Source organism: Parasteatoda tepidariorum, chromosome 7 (assembly GCF_043381705.1).
Source record: "Parasteatoda tepidariorum isolate YZ-2023 chromosome 7, CAS_Ptep_4.0, whole genome shotgun sequence".
Lineage (NCBI taxonomy): Eukaryota > Metazoa > Arthropoda > Arachnida > Araneae > Theridiidae > Parasteatoda > Parasteatoda tepidariorum.
This window is the reverse complement of record NC_092210.1, coordinates 55219600-55240611: the sequence shown is the minus strand read 5'-3', so window position 1 is coordinate 55240611 and position 21012 is coordinate 55219600. Positions and strand designations below refer to the sequence as shown.

At 27.3% G+C, this 21012-nt stretch overlaps 1 protein-coding gene across 2 annotated transcripts; it reads left to right on the top strand.

Annotated features, from left to right (window-relative positions):
* The first annotated feature begins 49 nt into the window (after positions 1-49).
* On the top strand, positions 50-20212 carry LOC107443114 (uncharacterized). 2 transcript variants are annotated; one of them, XM_016056877.3, is made up of 11 exons: positions 50-1119; positions 2249-2348; positions 3207-3266; positions 5746-5801; positions 6837-6981; positions 8877-9431; positions 10681-10789; positions 12314-12434; positions 14330-14444; positions 18365-18474; positions 20050-20212. In XM_016056877.3, exons 1-11 carry the CDS (start codon positions 341-343, stop codon positions 20126-20128), a joined length of 2229 nt encoding a protein of 742 aa, XP_015912363.2. In that variant the 5' UTR covers positions 50-340; the 3' UTR covers positions 20129-20212. The 2 variants fall into 2 exon arrangements, 1 of the variants encoding a protein (XP_015912363.2); XR_011637295.1 differs by lacking the exon at positions 14330-14444.
* Positions 20213-21012: the final 800 nt, after the last annotated feature.

Here is a 21012-nt window from a genome sequence, read left to right as displayed (position 1 = left end):
GTAAGTTACAAGCTGAATTTCCGAGCAGTAAGTATATATAATTCAATATTTCTATCAACATCACTCTTGATATCACTTTTGAAACGTAAATAAATTGCTGACCCTTATCATTTTTATGTATAAATTGTTATTTTCAATTTATCTTATAATTTCTTTTTCATTTAATGTTCTCTGTTTTTTTAAAATAAAGGAGTCATTGAGTTTACTATTTTGTCATTTGTTTTAGAAAATTTGTGTCCTATAAATATTTATTTGAACTTACAGTTTTAGTTATTTTTCTATGGATCGTTTGCTTCATTGCATATGCGATATATTTTATCAATTTATGTAAATTTTTTAGATGATGGGAGATACACAATTATTAGTAGATGCAGTTTCGAAAACATGTGAAGGTAATAATACGATAGAAACTTACGAGACGAAATCTAACGACGCTTCTGTTGGAGCATTAAACGGACCCAAAATATGCACATTTTTTTCAAAGTATAAAAATTGTAGATATGGAAGAAATTGCAAATATAAACATTACCAACAGTCTCCCGAGCATTTATTTCTTGAAAATAAGGGCAATAAAAATATTGGCTTTCCTGACAGAATATTTGTATCAAAGAATAATTCGAGTAGAACATCATTGCAAACACTTTCAGATAGAAAATTTATAACAAAGAAAGTAGTCTGCAGATATTATAAAGCTGGAAATTGTGGTAAAGGGGATCATTGCCTGTATCAACATTCCTCAGAAATTACTCAACTCTCCAAAGAAGTCGCCGAAATTTCTTTGAACGCAATAGCTAAGAAAAGGCGTGTTCCAATATGCCACTACTTTAAAAAAGGTAAATGTCATCGGGGAGAAGATTGCAAATTTTATCATCAAAATGCAGTAAAAAATGTGGAAGGAGTTCAGGAAATGTCATCAAATGATAACAATGAAAAAGGCGAAAATAATGTGGATTATGTTGATGTCTCTGCTTCTGAGGAAACCACTTCAATAATGGCTGCTTTTAGCACAATTGAAGCCATTGATGTTGTCAAATGTCAATATGTACCTCATAAAATTTCGCATGGTAGAAAACTCCACGATTTGTCCAATCTTTCAGTTCATGAGCTTGCTAAAATAAGGTAATTTACAGGTCTTGTGTTAATGATATTTTTCATGTTGTGTAAATAAAATCATTATGTAGTAGTCAAAGATACGCCCGGTGGCTGAACGGTAGCGCTTCGCGCTGTCGTGCCACAGGTCCTTGGTTCGAGCCGGGCAAGGCTGACTCAGCCTTTCATCCCTTCAGTGGGTCGATAAATGAGTACCAAGCATGCTTGGGAACTAAACACTGGGGGTTCCGCGCTCGGCTGACCACCTAACCGGAACATCTGCTCTTGCACCCCAGAGCCCAAGGTCAAGAAAACTGAGATGGGCACAGTAGGCCTTGGCCCTCAAGGGCTGTCGCGCCGCTGAGTTTAGTAGTCAAAGATAATTTCATCAGTTCATATTGTTATGTCATGTTTGAAGTGTCTAATAATAATTTTGTTGATAATTATTTGTATTCTAACTAATTAAAAATTAAACAAAGCTTTTTTAAGAAATAACTTTTTTTGAATTTTGATAAAAATCATGGCAAATAATTCTGAAGTCTTTTTTATCATTTTTGTTGCAAAATATTTCATTGCATAAACATTAAGTTCAATTTTTTTCAGTTTCCCATTAAAATTAATTATTGATAATTATTATTTAGAATCAATTATTAAATTAAAATGTTACATCTTTCTAAATGCATTATGAAAATTATTTTAAAACTGCTAAAATTAGAAAATAACTTAAGCCTTTTTTTCATTACATTAAAATATAATAAATTAATTTTATTATCAAAATTGACCTTGAAGATATGAAAACAATGTCTGTTTTTCTTAATTCTGACATAAAGAATTAAACCTCTGTGGACTCTCAAAGCCATCAGAAGTTATTGGATTTTATTTTAATTTAATATTAGTTATTAGGGGAGAGTGGGGATGAATGGGACAAATTTCATTTTATGATCAATATTNTTGAGTTAATATAGTTATTATACTTTAAAAACAACTATTATATTTCAAACAACTGTAAACCTTTGAAGTCTTGAAAACATAATTGTGAAACGGCTTCGTTACTTAGTTTCTACGAGATATTAGAACTACTTTTTATTTTGAAATTAAATTTTTGTTGAATTTCTTTTAAAATGTTTTTTGTAATCTTCAATTCCATTTATTTTCCAAGGGACACAGAAATCACTCAGCTGAAAAAGAGATATCCAAAACATGTTGCATCAGAACAACAGTCCATCTTAATTACATTTGAGCCTTCGGATCCTGATTGGGTTAGTATTAATAGTAATTTTATTTGAGAAAAATTCTTTTTAATTTTTTATTTTGCTCCTTATAAACAACTTAGCAGTATTTTAATTAGAATATAGTTGCTCTGTTGAAAAAGAATATTTGCTGGAGAATAACATACTAACTAATAACTTTATGCCGGTTTATTTATGTTTTACTGAATATAAATCTATTGATTGATAATATTTAAAATATAAATCTATAAATTGATAGTAAAGAAATCTACTAAAAATATAACTTTACATTTTTTATTTTATATGGAGTTTAATATTTTATATTAATTCAACCAGAATTATCGTTTTATTTAAACCAACCATGTTCATGTTTATTATACTATTATTTATCAGTAATCTTGATGAGTAATGAAAAATGTTATTGTAGTTTTATTAAGAATATTCACAAACTATTTTTTTGAAGCATTTGACCATGAAGTCTTTGTTATTTAATCTAACCTGCTTTCCTGTGTAACCAACTAGTTTCTCTAAATTTTTATCAGTAAGAGGATTGTGCATTTTCAATAAAATTCTAAAGTAGCTTGCATAAATGCACAATATTTATTAAGATATAAATAAAAAGAATATATTTTTTAGTTGCCTACTAAAAATGTTAGTAACTTTTTTCAGAAAAAAATTAACTTTGTATTCCAATATTAAGAATTTTCTCATTGACTTAACATTCATTCTATCTTGTATATACTTTAAATATTTTTGAACTTTATTTTAAAATATTTTATTCATTACAATTTCTTACATGTGTATGTATTAGTTTTTACAGTTTGTTGTTCAGTTTTTGTCTTTTCCCAGTTTAAATAACCTGTGCAATATTATAACAATTTCTTTCAGCCTTTTGATCTTAAAAGCTTAGACCTGGAAGTTTACTTTCCTGATAAATATCCTATTGAGGTAATAATTCATATTAAAATTTTTATCTTTTATCTAACTATTTATTTAACAGTTTACTTCATTAGTTCTGAAGTAAAGTTGATTTGCTTTTATAAAAATTTAGTTGTCCTAGGCAGCTACCTTGCCAGAAATTTTTCACTGCTAGGAAGTAAATTCATGATTCATATAAGGACTGTGACATGAAAGCATAACTTGAATAGCAGAATATAATTTAAAAAATTTAAGAACATGAAAAATTCTTATCCTATAATTTTTCAGAAATATGCTGCAGTGTTGCCTAAAATTTTAGTATGTGTGATGTATCTAATGAAGCAACCTATCTCATGATTTTTTTTCCTCCTTAAACTTGAGAATCTATTTTGTTGAATTGTTTCTCAAAAATGTTATTGCCGCCCTTCCCATTTTTATCTTTTGCAGTGATCTATTTTTATACTTTAGAGTCAATGATAATTTAAAGAATTAGCAATGCAGGTGAAAAACAGGTAGCAAGAAAGTAACATGCATGATGAATGCTCTCCCCCTCAACTAAAGAAGCCATTTACTTATTCTCCTCGTGCAATCATCTAACAAGGATCTACAGAAGTACATTACCCATTCCCTCTTTCTCCTACTGCAAATGTGAAGAAAAGTGAAAGGGAAATATGCAAGTCATTCTTCAAAAAGAATGAGTTGGGTGAAAGGCTATCTGTTTTAATGGTCAAGTTTATTCCCACTTTCAGGAACCGAAAGTTAACGTTATTATTTTTCTCAGAAATACATGATTTCAAATTTTTAAGTTGTACAAGTAAAATTATGTAAAACATATTAAACAAGTGGATAAAGCAGAATACATGAACTGCTGGTTTTAGATTCTATCAAGCCTGTTTTTTCTCTGTTTCCTTCTTCTTTTTTTATTTTTTTTATTGTTGATTTAAAAGAAATATTGTTTTTATTTATTTATTCTATATTTAAAGTGCCTCTCCCTGAAATATTGTATTGATCCATCGGAGGGATTAAGGGGAGTATTCTTCCACACCGAATTACAACAGGCTGTGAATAAAACAAGTACAGTCCCAGATCTTATGAAACAGTTAGCACTTGAGATAATCAACGAAATCCCTGAAGAAATTTACACAGATGGGAGCAAAAATGAAGAACATCAATCTGTGAGTGGAGTATATATTAAGACTCCTGATAGCGAAGTCAGAAAAATTAAAATTAGAAACCCAGACAATTACTCGATGTTTAGAAGCGAACTGTTGGCTATTGAGGCGGGTCTTGAGGCCGTTTTGAATTAAACTAATTATAGAGCGTTATGGATTTTGTCATTGAAGCGCTTGAAGGACTGGTTGAATGTTGGTGACCGCACTAACATCGCTATTTTGAAATTACTTAGACAGATTGCTGAGGTTCACGAATTGCACCTCCAATGGATTCCCTCGCATGTGGGGATTTGCGGAGATGAGGTCGCTGACGACTTGGCAAGGCAGGTCTCGGTTGAGCCATTGTATTCAGTCGCCTCATTGACTTTTGACGAGCTATACTCCATCATAAAAAACAGTGACTTAAAGTCTTGGAGGGTCCCTCCATCCCATGATTGGTATTTGCGGAGATGTCCTGCACGCTCCATTGGCCTTTCCTGCAATAGAGCCGACCAGACGGCGCTGTCGAGATTTGCCAGCAGCCACCCGAGGAGTTTTCCCGGTTTGTGCAAAGTGTGGAGTGAAAAATGCGACCCCGGAGCGCATTCTGCCTTGTCTTCGCATTTCTAAGGAGACTTTCGCGACAGACCCCTTGCTTGCCCTGGATTTTTTAAGAGTGTATGGACTCATGGATAATGTCTAGCTGGCGCTAGACAGTGAGGGGATTAGTCACACACATATTTAAAGTTAATTTTAATTTTTAGCTGTTGATCATTTTATTTATTTATAATTTTGATATTATATTAACTATTTTCTACATCAATTTTGCACAAAATGAGATTTTTTTTAATTAATATTTTTCAAAAATTATTTTATGGGTTTTTTTGCTGTTTTGTAAGGTTTTTTTCGTTAATTTTTATATTTTTAACTATTTTTAGCTTTTTTAAATTATTTTTTTATACTTAATCACTTAATTTACGTAAAATAGGAATATTTTAAATTAGCATTTATTGATACAATGTGTTTGAATGATTTATCGATTTTAAATTATCTGTTTGTTCATTTGCATGTTATCTGTTGCTCAGCAAAGCAATGAAAATATTAAGACCATTTCAAAATCTTTGATCAAGGGTTGTCATATTAAGAAGTTTCACTGCACTTGTAGTCTAAAAAAATATGAATAATAGCAACTGTTAACTCTGTTTGATTCATGCAAATGTAAAGCAAACTGATGATTTCAATGTCTCTCTTTCAAACTATCATTTTTCAATGTTATAATTAAATTTCTTCATAGATGTAGTCAAAAGTGTTGTATTCCTTAATGTAACTAATGTTATGTGTTGTATTTTTTCTTTTAGGCTTGTAAAATAACAGTTGTCTTGTCTTCAAACAATATTCCAGATATGCTGATAAGGTTTTTTTTTTATCTCAATTTCTTTTATAGATTTTTTTTCTTATTAACTACATGCATACTTTTTTTTGTTACTATATCTCAGAATTATTTTGTATGTGAAAGGATTCTTAATGTTTTTTTTAAACTTTTATTTATTTTAATCTTCTTATAATTAATTGTTTTATTTTGATATTAAACTTTCTAATAATGACTCATGAATGAATTAAATTTCTAAAAATGAAAAATTGGTACATTTGGAGAGAATTTTTTTTTTTTATCCTACTCTTAATTGAGTTAATATAATTTAAAGAGTTAATAAAATATAAAAATATAAAGAGTTCAATTAATTGTAATATCACTGGTATCTAAAATTTATATTAGATTTAAGATACAAATACATTATGTTTTTGTGATCTTAACAAAATTCTTCTGACGTTTTCTATATTGACTTTTGTTATGCTATGCAATTTTGTATTTGAATATTTTTCCAACTTTTGTTAACTATTTTATTAATTTTGATACAATTTCTAGTAATTATCTACATCTTTATGAAAAATTATCAGAGATTTTTATTGCCTGTGCAAGCATTTGTAAAATATGTTTCTTATTTTCTATAAATTAAAGTAATAAATATTTTAACAAAGATCATAGAAAAGAGAAAGACTTATTAAATGTTAGTTCACTTGCAAATTTTTAGTAATATAGAAAATGCTGTTTTACTTACATTAAATATTTGTAATTATTTAGTTTGAGAGACAAAATAAAACTGTAGAATTATTTCAATACTTTACTGTTAATTGAAATGTTTAAATTGCTAAATAGCAATGCTGAATTCATATGTAGTAATGAAGTAATACTGTAGTAATATATAATAAATTTTCTTTTCTTAATCAAAATGGTTTTAAAATACTTTTTATCTAATAATTTTTTAATTATAAATGTCTCTTTTTAGCTCTATTTATTTATTATTTTAAAAAACAGAATAGTAAAAATAAATTTTGATGTTATTTTTGTGCCATCTAAGGTATAGTAACTATTTTTTTCTAACTTCAATAGATATCTTAATCAAAGTATCAAGAATTGGATTGAAAAAAGATTTGAAGAAGTAAAATGTTCTTCCCAAACTGAACTAATGTTTCGCCCTTTTCTTAAATGGTTTGATAGGAATTTAGAGGAATTGTTCATTTGTGGCTTAAGAATGGTATACATTTTCCTTTGACTTCATTTTGTAATTGCTCAAATGTCTTCCTGTATAATTGTATTGCTGTTTGAAATAATTTCTATTATTTTCAATGCAACTAGAAATTTGAAAATCTAGCATTGTTTCTTAAGTTTTTGTGAAAGATGCATTTTGTTTTAAGATCATTGGTGTTTAGAAAAGCATAACTATACTTTGTTATAACAATACATAAATAATGTGTATGATTTATTTTAATGCCAATTTAATCAAGCATTATTAAAAAAAATTTCAGAAAGCAAAATTCCATTTTCTCCTTGAGTTTTTTTTTTCTACTTTTCTTAATCTATATTATTTAGACTAACAGAGCTTTCACAACATCATTAGCATTTTTCTAATAATTTGCAATGCATTTAGCATGTTTGTAAATAAAATTCAATGAAGCTAATAGCAATTGTTGGAGCTAAAACAATTCTTATAGCTGTTATTCCAGTAAACAATGAGACAAATGTTTAACCCTTTGCTTACGGTGTTCTGTGTTGTACCATCACATGTTGTACCAGCCGTAAGCAAAAGGTTAAACTATAGAAGTGGTAAAAAATAAAAAGGAATTAGAGCTGTTTTTTTTTATAATTTTTTTTATCTAAACATATTTTTGCATGAATGTCTCATATAAAACATAAGCATATGGCACCTATATGTATTAACAACCATTTCGATGTTTAAATAAAAATAAATTTTTTTTATAGTTTTCCCTGTAGTAAAGAAAAAAAGCTGTTTAAAATACCTTAAAAATTTACACTGTTAATATTGCTATAGCTTTATGACTTACAGTTAAAATAATTAAATGTCTTTAATATAATTATATAAAAATGCTTAAAAAATCATTTTTGGAAAATTATTAACTTATTATGCTTCTTTTTTTTTTCTTTAAGTCACTAGTTTACATTCATGTAAGTCAAGATATTTTAGCAGATTCAATAATACCAACTGATTTTTCTTACTTCTCAGCCAGTTCCTAAGGATCAAATAATTGTATGAAAATAGGTGAACTTTATTTTTCTACTTGAACTTTGTTGTCAAAATGCCAGCCTGAATTATAAATACCACACTATTTAAGTTTGTGTAATTGAATTAAATGTGCCCAATTCACTAAAAAAATAATAAAAAAAGAGTTCAAAAAACTTCAGTGTGTTAGCCTAACTGTTCCTTCATTTGCAAAATAGGACAATTTAAAGTAAACACAAATATCTTTTGGATTATACGTAATATAAATTGAATATTTTTTATTTATTTATTTAGTTTTTGTCTGAGTGCTTTTTCTTTACAATCTATTGGCGTATATATCACTTAAACTTCCAGGATAAATATTATTTATCTCTTATGCTGCCAAGCAATTGAAAAACAACACAAGGGCTTCATAACAGATTTCAAGAAAAGTGGCTTGACTACTATTTTCTTTTTCATGCTAATACTATCAATGTTAAAATAGAATTTCAGAAAATTCATAAAATAAAACTTATTTTGGAAATAAAAATTGCAATATTTAGCTCTTATATAAAAATACCAAGCATGTAAAAATCTCAATTCTGAATTTTTTGTTACTTACATTGATTTTTCTATTGCATGGCAGTATACATGAACACAAACATATCACAATACACAAAACTTTAAGTCTATGTCTGTTCCAATAAAAAAAAAGAAAATTATCACAAATTTTTATTAATTATTAAAAAAATATTATTCATTTAAATAATATTAAATAATGTAGCATATTGCTCATTTAATCCTTCTTTTTTGTGGTTCTTCACCTTTTCTTTCATTATTTCTATACATTATATTAATTACTGCTAGCATTTATCATATAGTTCTTGTAATAAGTAATAGATTAAGTTTTGTTCTAATTTCTTCACTTATAGGTGAAAAGAGATATTGAAGCAAAGAAAAATGGTATTGACTTTGTTCCTGTGGAAAAACTCTTTTGTTCAACCAATGACACTCACAACTCAGACTCTGCAGAAATAGTCCCAGAAGCTTCTGCAGAATATAATTTAGATTCTTCTGAATTTCAGACAAAAGATGATATTATTGATAATCAGACAAAAAATTTTTCAAAGAGCAGCATATTACTTGATAATTCAGCTTTAAGGCAAGGTATCAAAGTTCTATTTAATGGCCTTGAGTTAGTTGAAGGTATTGCAACTTTCTCCTGCTCTAAACTGTCTATAACAGTCCATTGCATACGATGCAAAACTTCTTGCAATATCAAATGTTCTACAGGAAAAAGTAGTTCTTCAAAGTGTTCTAAATGTAGCAAAGCAATAGAATGTAGCTTTAGCCCATCAATGATGCATCAATTCTCTAATGTTGCTGGAAATCTTCACTTGGTAGAGTGTCAAATTGTAGACATAAACTTAGTTGAGTCATGCTTTGTTTTAGACTGCCTCAATTGTTCTAAACATATCACAATTGATGTAAGTAAATTCTTAAATTTAGAACTATTCCTCCATTAAGCATTATTCTTGATTAGTATGCTATTTGTCATAATTTGAATTTAAAATCTAAAATTATATTTTAAATTTAATAAAAAAATTTTTTTAATTTATTCAAATTAACATAGATTGTTTAGTTCAACTCTTTTAATTGTTCTTATAAAATAAAACTAAGTAAAAAGATGGCTTATATAAAATGAAAATTTAGCTCTTTTAAAATGAATTTAAAAAATCTTATGTTAATTTAATTTTATTAGTTTATTTAGTTCTATGTCATATTATTATTTTCTCGGGTAATGGTATCTCTTACAAAGAAATTGTTAAACTAGCTTCATTTAACTGCTAAGGCTTGAGGTGTTCTTATGTGCACTTTGTTTTAACAATGTTTTCCTTGACTTCAACATTTCAATTAAAATAAAATTAGGATTAATATGTTACAGTCAAACTAACAAATCAGATAATTATTAATAATGACTGGTAAAATTGATAAACTAGAATAACCCAGGATCACATTAACTGGTCCTCAGTAACAATTACCTATGGAGTTATTACTTACAATGTGCTGTTGATATGATGAATTTTTACAAATTATTGACTTTTATTTTCTTAATCGTTTTATTAGTGCCGGTTATTATTAATAATAATCAATTTGGATAGGTTAAGAAAAACATCAATGTGTAGTGAATCAGAACAAATGAACGAAAGCATTCAATGTGAACGAAGACATTCATATTTGCCAAAAGATGTGATTATTATTTATTTTTGATTGTTATTCACAGAAATAATAACCCAGCAGAAATCTATATATTATCATTTTTACTGATATTTTCATATATATTCACTAATTCATATATACTGATATTTTTTCTAATTTGATATTATTAATAGTTGGCAATTTTATAGCAACCAAATAAACAGTTAAATTAATTTATCACATTACTGATCCTTATTAATATTAACCAGATTTATATTATTATTATTAATATTGACCATTATTAATATTGACCGTAGCATACATTAATATTGCTATGCAAAATTCTCAGTTCATAAAAAAATTCTATCTTTAAAAAAATTTCTATCAAATATATGTATTAACAATTGTCACAGTGTAAACATGTGCATGTAAATATTTGTTCGTCTAACTAAAATGCTTATGTAGTACCATTTGTTATGATTGTAGTCTGTAGGTTTTCAATGGATACCTTTCTAACATTTTATTTTAATTTTTAAGGGTCTGCATTATGGTCAAAAACAAAAAAGATGGTGTACATCTTGCAATGAAAAGTTAATCTTTAGTATTGAAAATGTCAAATTTCAAGCAACTAGCTCAACATACATAGGTAAATTTGTTAATATATTTGTTCTGAAATTTAACAATTCTGACAATAGATCAGTGGAATTAATCTTTATTTTTAAAACATTATCAAGCAGATTTTTAAATAATGAAGTCACTCTCAATGTAAATTTTAATAAGATGCACCTCTATGTTTTCACTATCAAATAACCATACAAGTTAAAACAGAAGCAAATATTTTTATGTATTTTGTGATCTGCATATCTAGATTTAAACATTATAGGAATATAAAGTCTCGGTTAAGCAATTACTGTTTCTTTGTTTTAGCTTATATTGTAATCTATTTGTTTTGTTTTTTCCCTTTTATTGCCAATGACCTGTTCTGTGGGTACCTTGTGTGTCACTTAAACTTTCTTTAGATTTTATTACTTACAGTTTTAACAAGATTTTTGAAAAATGGAACTTTTCCGATAAACATTCTTGTCATTACTCTAATTTAAAATCTTTACTACATTCCTTACTCTGTATCTGGAAAATAAATAGGAAATAAATGTTGTGTGTACTTTAACATATTTTATTTCATTTAAAATTATACCAAATTAAATTCTTTATAAAACTGCTTTGTCTACAATGTACTCAAGTAAAGAATAATACAAAATAAAATACATCTATAAACATTATATTGTTTTTTACCAAACGATATATGCAAAATCATATTTTAAAATTGCTCATTTAATTTAATTTTCTTATGAAAAAAAACTATTTTTAATGTGTTAATTGGATTAGAAAATAATGTTACTTATGTGCATTTCGATATTTGTTTGCAATTTTTTAGCTCATTGTATACTTCAAAGTCATACTGAAGACATTAAGGTTAGAGTGACTTTAAAATAAATATCAGTTTTTTTAATGATCTGACTAGTCAAATAACCGAGGTAGCACATATCCGGCATTGAGTTTCCGGCAATACTTTTTAAGTTTCACAAAACAATTGTAACACAACAATTACTATCCAAAAACCTTTTCAATATTTTTATCGATGAACCTAAGATGTTCATTAATGTCTTAGGTGGTTTCCTAATTTCAAATCCAGTAATTTTGTTTTTTATGCTTGTGTCGATCAGGAAGACCAATCCAGGAAGAAAAATTTTTTAATTTGAGTGAGAGCTTTTGCCTCCCTGATAATATTCGCCCACTATTATGCCATCAAATTTCCATTTATTTTATACATTTATTCTATTTATTTATAATTATCAAAAAATGTGAAAGTTTAATGATATCCAAAATGTCATCTACAGACATTTTCTCAACTGCCCATTGATTTTTATTTATCTGGCTCTGAAAAAGTGCACATTAGATGGCAAAAAGCTGTTGATTACAAGAGTGATTACATCATTGATTGGAAATAAAAATTTGTCTGTTTATATCAATGAAAAGAATTTTCTTTTCTGGTTTTAAAATGAGTATAAGTCATGCTAATACTCATTTTAAAAATTTATAAAACTCTTACCCTTAAAGTGAATTTTTTTCTTCTCTTTTTTATATTAATTGAAAAATTCTCTCTTTTAAGCTGCTAAAAATGCTCCTACGAAAAAAATGGAAAAAAGAAAAGACCCATTGTTTAAGGAAGGAGAACCATTACCTGATTTTGGAACTTGCAAGCATTACAAAAAAAGCTACCGCTGGTTAAGGTGACAAAATTATTATAAGTTACCCATTTACTAGGCATGCAGAAAAATCTTTTTTTTTTTAAATCTTTTTTTAAATTTCTTGAAAAAATGTATGTAACTAATGTAAAAATATATGTAATATGAAGGTTCACTTCTATAGTAGATGTCTATTTCATTTCTGTGGAAAATCTTTTTCATTTATGATAAACTATTTAGTAAATAAACTTTAAGTCATATTTAAATAACGCAAAGTTAAACAGATTTAATTTATTATGGTTGAAAGCACCTCGTATACTAATTAATTAACAAATACTGTTTATATATTTTTTTTAGCTGCAAGAGAAGGAAGTGGTTCTCGTAATGTTCATAAATTCTATGTTAGATTGTCATATACACTATCTGGAAGAAAGTGACGGGACAACTGTAAAGTTTGGTGGAGGAGGATTGATGGTATGGGCCTGTTTCTCCTGGTATGGGGCTGGCCCACTGGTGAAGGTTGATGGTATGATGAATGCCGATGGATACTGTGATATTCTCGACAATCATGTCCTTCCTACCTTGTAGGCAACGTACGGTACGGATGATTGCTTGTATCAAGACGACAACGCAAGATCCCATGTTGCAAGGAGGACTCTTGATTGGTATGTGAACAACAACGTTAAACGCATGGAGTGGCCGGCGCAGAGCCCTGATCTTAACCCAATTGAACATCTCTGGGACGAATTGGACCGTCGGTTGAGGGCCTGCACCCCACTCCTCAAAAGCAAGCATGAACTATGGAACTTCCTGTTAAACATTTGGAAGGAAATTTCTCTTGCCACTATGGCTAATTTAGTGGAAAGCATGCCTAAAAGGGTAGCTGCCAAAGGAGGTCCTACCTCCTATTAATTTTAATAAATATGGGTTTATGTCGTTATAGTATCGTGTCCCGTCACTTTCTTCCAAATAGTGTATAATGTTGCATGTTAGGTTCAAATATTTTTTAAAGATTTATTATTTTTGTTAATTCTACTAATTTCTTAGAATTAGATACATAAATTTAAAACACTCTTCCAGACTAAAAGGATTTTTTTGATTTAATTAATTGATAAATAACTTAAAGTAGTATGGCCAAATATTTTTATATTTTGTAACTTTTAAGATAATTATTATTACACGTCAGCAATAGTCCAAGTTTTATTTTTTTTTTCTAAATTTAAAATATTTCGAAAATAATTGCCAAATATTTTAATAATTTATATAAGTAATTGGAATTTTCAGGAAATTTAATATAATTTAGCAACTAAACAGCTTAACTTTAAAATGTAGTTGTATAATTTATATATATAATTCATTGGAGGGGGATCATGGATGTATGTCCCCTTTAATAATTAGAAATCTCTAAAAAAAAACCTCAATAATTAGAAATCTTTAAAAGTATCCCTCAATATTTCAAACAAAGAAGGAAAATTTTTGTGAATTATCATCGACTTAAATTCTTTAAAGTTAAAAACAAAAAAGAGATAAAAATAATTGTTCTTTTTTCAGGCATTTAGTACATTTAATAAATTTTTTTCTTATGTGTGAGCAGAAAACTATTGTGACTGTGTAATTTAATTTTGTCCCTCTCAAAAATTGGGCCCCTGCAAATCCCATGTGTATCATATTAGATAATTTAATATCTATTTGTTTAAATAATATATTTATATGTTTGTTTATATTTTATTAGATTTTGCTGAAACTTTTAGAAATATTTTAGATAGTTTTCACAAATATTTGTGTTTTAATCTCAATTCTGTAATCTCATAGTAAAATGTTAGCCCTTGCATATAAAAAACACAACTTTTTCATTGATTTCATTGCAAGTAATTTATGAATCCCTGTTTAAAATAACTTTAAATTACTAAAATATTAACTGCTTAATGATTGTTTTTAAGGTTTCCTTGTTGTGGAAGATTATATCCCTGTGATATTTGCCATGATGAAAAAGAAAATGATCATGAAATGAAGTTTGCTTCCCGCATGATATGTGGGTTTTGCTCTAAAGAGCAGGTATGTGCTCTTAAATTTTATTCACTTTTTTAAAAACCAGTGATTCTTTTACGAAACGTATAAAGTTAGTCAAATTTTCTAGTTCATATTATTGCTTTTTTAATTTTGTTATGAGATGCTAATTTAAAATGTCTATTAGCAATGAAAACATCTATTATTACTGTATATAACTTGTTTGAATTATGCCAAAAGCATAATTATCCTTTTTTTAGTATTACTCATTGTGTATGAGATATAGTAGCAAGCAATTTTTTATATTAATGTTAATGACTTTGGGGTATAGCTGTTCAAACGAAGTAAAACTTATGGAGCCTCTGTTACCTTTGGTTGTATATTTCACTTAATGAATTACACTCATAAGCTGAAAATCCTTTTTTGAATATATTTTCTGGTGGATATTTAATTTTCAGGAGTTGTTTTGGTGTTCTTTATCAGCTTCCATTCCTTAAATAATTCTCCATAAAGTATAATTTAAAATCTGCAAAGCATAGTTTAAAATCTACATAAGAAATGTTGCTGCATATTAGAAATGAGAGTCTTAAATCTCTTCACCATGAAGAGATTGTCATATTTTGGAAAAACCAACCACCATAGTGTAAAAATTGTTGAAGTTATGTATTATGATCCTGTTATTATTTGTATACATTTAAAAACAAAATTGTTTGCACTTAATCTTCAACGGTGATCTAAATGTTTCTAATCATTTTTAAACAATCAAAAAATAATTTATCTTCATTTAAACTGTAGTTTACTGTTAATGCTCTGAGGAAATTTGTTATTTTTAAAAGCTGTATGGGCCACCTTTTCCCAAAAATTAGCATGCTAACACATTGACGCTTTCATTATTTTATTACTAGATTAACTAACTTAAATTATTACATCCCTTACAAAATGCTTACTACTGAATGTTTGTACATGTTTAATTGCACATCAAAATTGATAAATGTAGTAGCTCACATGATTTGCATATTATCAAAAATTATATTAAAATAACGCAAAATAGTCATAATGAGATGTACTAGTTAATTTTTTGAACTATGGTTAGTGAAAAATTATGAGGACTAATAAAAAAAAATAAGCAACTTTAAAAAATCTGAGAAAGAGAGCATAGGATTTAAATCTTATGTTTATCAAAAAAAACAGCTTATGCATATAAAAATCTCCAATCAGTCATCGTGTAATAAAGTAGTATACAAGATTAAGTCTGTCATCCAAAATTCATACTTAATACAAATGTGTTAATGTATGTATTTAATTTGCACAGTCATCCCCACTTAATTGTATATTGTATAATCACACCATTGTACGAATAAAATTTGCTAAAACCAAATTATTTTGTATGAAACCAATGCTAAATTTCCTCAGGTAAAGTAATAATTCATGTTGCTAGTCCTCGCTTAATTGCATAAAGAAGAGGAAAACATTTTTTTTTCTATTTTATGAAATATCACAAGCTAGAATGGAATTTTCATTTAGTAGTTAATTAAATGCAAAAATAATTCATGGCAACTACAATAGGGACTTCCTATCTCCTTTCTATTCCAAACAGGTGTCAAGCAGTGTTTAAAAATTGATCAAATCTTTTTGTCAATGAAATAGTAGACGAAGGGGTTTTTTATTCCTCTTTGACACACTTTATTCACATTCCATTTAGAATGTGGGAAGGTAAGATGTAAAGAAATGTTCTACGTGTAAAAACAAACTACTGATTTCTTTGGAAGGAAATAAATAGCATTATAGTATGTAAATAATATTTTTCATTAGCATTGATTTGTATTTATATAAATTTAAATATCATTTATATTTCATGATACTAATACTAACTGCTCAATTTAAAATTGTTTTTGATCATTAAAATAAGCCTATTTCCTCAAAACATCGTACTATGTATTACATACCATATCAAAATAAAATTTCGTAAAAACATGGCATTTAAATATTTAAAATTCACTCTGTACTCCCCTCAGAATCAAATAACCTGAATAAAGTTGACTGGAACCAATGATATTCCTTTAACCAGGGATGAATGTGTTTAGAATATATTATCATACCTGCCAACTTTAATTTTCACAGAGAATAATTGTGTCAAATGGTAATAAAGTTACAATCAAATTGCAATGATGGGCAGAAATATTTTTATATTATGCTAGAGCTTGTATTATGCTAGACCAGGGATGGACAAGCTACGGCCCGCGGGCCAACTGTGGCCCGCCAGAAGGTTTTACACGGCCCGCGGATAGAATTTTAACTTGCCGATCCGTGACGAATCTAAACAAGATACATTATGCATACATTATTTTGTCTACTTTGTTTAAAGCTGTTTTTGTTCTTTCTTTTTTAACAAAGTACTGATGACGTTTTTACTTTCTCTATTGGTGAAATTGATGGAGATGAAATAGTTAGCACAGACAGCTTCAATTGGTAAAATGTTGAAAGCAGAAGTTCTTTATAGAATAACCACAGATTATTTCCAACAAGCGTTTGCCTTTCTCGAGGATCAGACGTATGGAGTCTAACATAGGTGAATTGTGCTTCACATGTGGCAGACAGCACATTTTAAGCTCCAATGAGCGAATTTTTCTGCCGGTGCGAGTTCTAACATTATTTATTTAGTATGGAAGGATTGCACGCAATTGTTGTTTTTAATCGTGCCAAAGTTTGAGTTTTGGAAATCATTACCAAAAGCTAGTTTCCAAATATATCTCATGCCCAGAATATCAGTGCTATGTTTGCTTCATCTTATATATGTGAACAAGTGTTTTCAACTATGAACTTTAGAAAAAATCATTTCAGAAGTAGAATAACAGACAAGCATTTAGCCTCATTCCTTAAAATAAACACATCTCACTTCGAACCTCAATTTAAGGAATTTTTAAAAATGAAATCGCAATTTCATTCATCTCATTAAATATTTAAATTACAACTTGTATATCGTGTTTTTTTATTTCAGAAGTTTTTGCTCGGCCCACCTAACTTTTTCTTCTCGATTTTTTGACCTTGACCAAAAAAGTTTGCCCGTCCCTATGCTAGACCATAGTACATTATCATGCATTTTATATATATGCTTAGCTAATTTTTATGTAGTGGTGATCTAAACTATTTTAAATTAAATTAATAAAACTGAAAGTTAAAATAGAGAAAATTAAATTTTACTATCATTTTAAATACATATAAAAATAACAACTTACAGAAAAAAGAATTGTCAGCTATGATATATATATATATATTTATATAACATCCTGAGGAGAACCTTTTTAAGTTAATACCATAAAATTTTTATTATATTTCTAATTTTTGCATACATGCATGCACGCACAACTTATTTTTAAAATTATTATAAATATAATAATTTAAACTTAAATTTATTTGATCTTGCTATGACAAACATAGTAAAAGTTCTTCAGTGATTGCTAGGTCTGAAATAATATATGTCTGCAGATTTGTACCACCATCAAGATCACTTTTAATGATTTAATTGAGGAAAGATTCAAAGAAATCTTTTATGCCCTACTGTACTTGAAGTTTTTCTTACTGTGTTAAGTATGTATATTAACAGAATTCTTTAATGTTTCTTGAAAAATTTATAACTTTTTAAGTATGTCTATATTATTTTTTTATATAGATTGGTTGAACTCATGTGTTTTGTTGTAAGATTTTTTTTCAAGTTGTCTAATTTCAGCTCAAAAATTTTTTCTTAATTATGTATTCAATATTTTATATTCTTTGCCTGTTCTTATTTAAACTTAACATTTAAAAAAAGTTATTTTGATTGGGGAATGTTATTCTTATATTTTCATATAGGGAATATTATTCTTATATTTTCATAAGGGAATATTATTCAAACTGCTTAAAAAATATTATTTTTGTTTTCCTTTTGTATATCATATTTTAAAAACATGATTTATGTGCATTATTTTTAGCCATATAGCAAAGAAAAACCCTGCTCTTCATGTTCTGGCAGTATGACTTCAAAATCTGGAGCACATTGGGAAGGTGGAAAAGGCTGCAGAAATAAAATAAAAATGGCAAAGTATAAGTTAATTTTTTATTTAAAAATTTTAATTATTATGCTTACATGCTCTTTCATTAATGTCCTTGTAGATTCTTAATTTAAAAGTTTTAAATAAGTCTCACAAAATAATTCATTGTTTAATTATATTATAATAACAAATATGCCAGCTATCATAGATTTTCCGAAATTTTATTTCTGGATATGATGTAATGTAATTATAGATAAATGTAATTTTTAATTGATTCCTTTATTTATTTAATAATTATTTTAGTAATTATCTTCACTAAATAACTATTGTAAGTTTGACTACATTACTTTTTTTTTCTTTTGAGGAATTCATTCGTTTCATAATTAAATTCAAAACGTTATTCATGATATTCTGGTTAACTCTGATTGATAAACTATGTACAATTAATGGTTAAGTTTGTTTAGAAAATAAGTTTTACTTATAGAATCACAATTAACTTTAGATCTTTATGTTTCTCTGAGAAATCTGTTTCAATGTAACTTGAAGTTGGAATGTCTGTAAAGACATAAATATTATTATTAACTTTTTTTCTACAGTTATTTTCCCAGATTTTCAAATGTATTTAATTGTTAGTTGGTTTTTTATTCTGGACACGTCTAGAAATGTATGTTTAAAAAAAGAGACATAGTTATTTGAAAAAATGTACATAGCATTTGATTCCATTTTTCAAACTTCTTTTATGAGTATTGTTCTTCTTTTTAAGAATTAATTAATTCATCCAAATAATTTCTTAGTGTGGTAGTGTCCATTTCCAAAAATCACTTGGTTTATTTTAATAAATTAGTCTTCTTTTTAAAGAAAGATTTAAAAAATTCATTGTTGTTTTTACAAGGTTGCTACTAGTCCTATATACTCATTTTAGTGATATTAAATTTATTTTGTTGGATTTAGTTTTTTAAAACCAACTTTATCTTTCAGTGTTCTGAATACAAAGACATCACTTTAAAAGTTATAACTGTAATGTACTTTGTGACTCCCATCTTGAAATCGGGGAAATTATACTGTAATGATTATGTTTAGTGTTTAAATAAGTTAGGAAAAATGAAAACGAAATTCTTAGTTTAGTTGTTGAATTTAGATTAAGTATTGAAAAAGCACATTTCATGCAGTGTCCATTTTCCTTAAGCCCACATTTTCGTAAACGCATTTTGAACTGTGTACAGAATAAAAAGTCTTTTAATCTCTGAACTTTGGAAAAATCTTTATCTTTATTATTCTATAAAACAATGAAGTTTTTTTTTTTACATTTTCTGTGAAAACATGATTAGTATAAGTTTTTATTTTTCTATTTCTTTATATGCAATTTTTGTCTCATATTTAACTTTTCATTTTTTTTTTAAGTTTAAGTTAAGGCATAATGTTGTGTTACCTGAAAAACGTTCTGCTAAGATAATTGAACTTAAATCTGTTCTATTTGCTGTAGAACAACTATTTATTATTTATTTAATTTTTTAAAGACATTATTTTCGCATTATGAGATTAAATCTAAGCAGTATTCTTAACTAAATAAATTAAATTTTTTAACCAAAATATTTTTATGATGCATTTCTCCTATTTTCCTTTAGGGATGATAAACATAAATATTCTGGTACTTCTAAGACTGTGTCAAAGAAGGCTCAAAGCACAAAAAGTGGAAAGAAATAATAAATATTTTTCTTGAAAATTGAATTGTTTTAAATATTTTTGTTTCTGTTTTATATTTTTAAATAAAAAAACTTATAAAATGTCTGATGCTTATTATTATTACATACACAAGATGTAAAATCTTTATAAATCCATAGATATATACAAGGTTCGTTGAAGGAATCGATACAGCTTTTGTTGATCTTATGTGCTTTGACTCAATTTTAGTTCAGTGGCTTACATTTACCCTCTCTAGAGAAACAAATTGAATTTTATGGCACATGCATGCATATAACATGTAACATAAAGACATTATATCCTAAAATATTCTGCCACAGGAATAATAGCTTAATAATAAAACATCATCTTATGCAGTGGTTTATGTTTTATGACTATACAAATATATTTGTGTGTGCGTGCGTGTGATTTGAAAACTGGTTGTTTATTTAACAAAGACGAAAAGCATTTAGTTGTACATCTGGCATGTATAAATTATCCCTTGTATACATTTGCAACTCAGTATGCATGGACATTTGCTATAAAAAGTTTACATTTTTTCCTACCCACCTTAATATGCTTTTAGATACTAGATTATTAATAGTCTTTTTTTTTTTTTTTTTTTTTTTTTTTTTTTTGAGAAAAAAGTTTTCTTTCTAACACATTTCAAATGTAAATGTGTAAAAAAAATCTAATAAAATAATTTCTATCTAAATAATCTAAACTATAGAAATCTAAAGAATAATTTCCGAAATATTTAAAGTAAAAGACTGATTCTTTATATTAGCAATTATAGTTTCAGCATTTGTAAGCATATTCTTTTCATTTTTTCCCTTTTTTTTGTGCTAGTCTGCAATATATAAAATATGGGGTATGGCAGTGATGAATATTTTCTTTCAGCTTAGGAG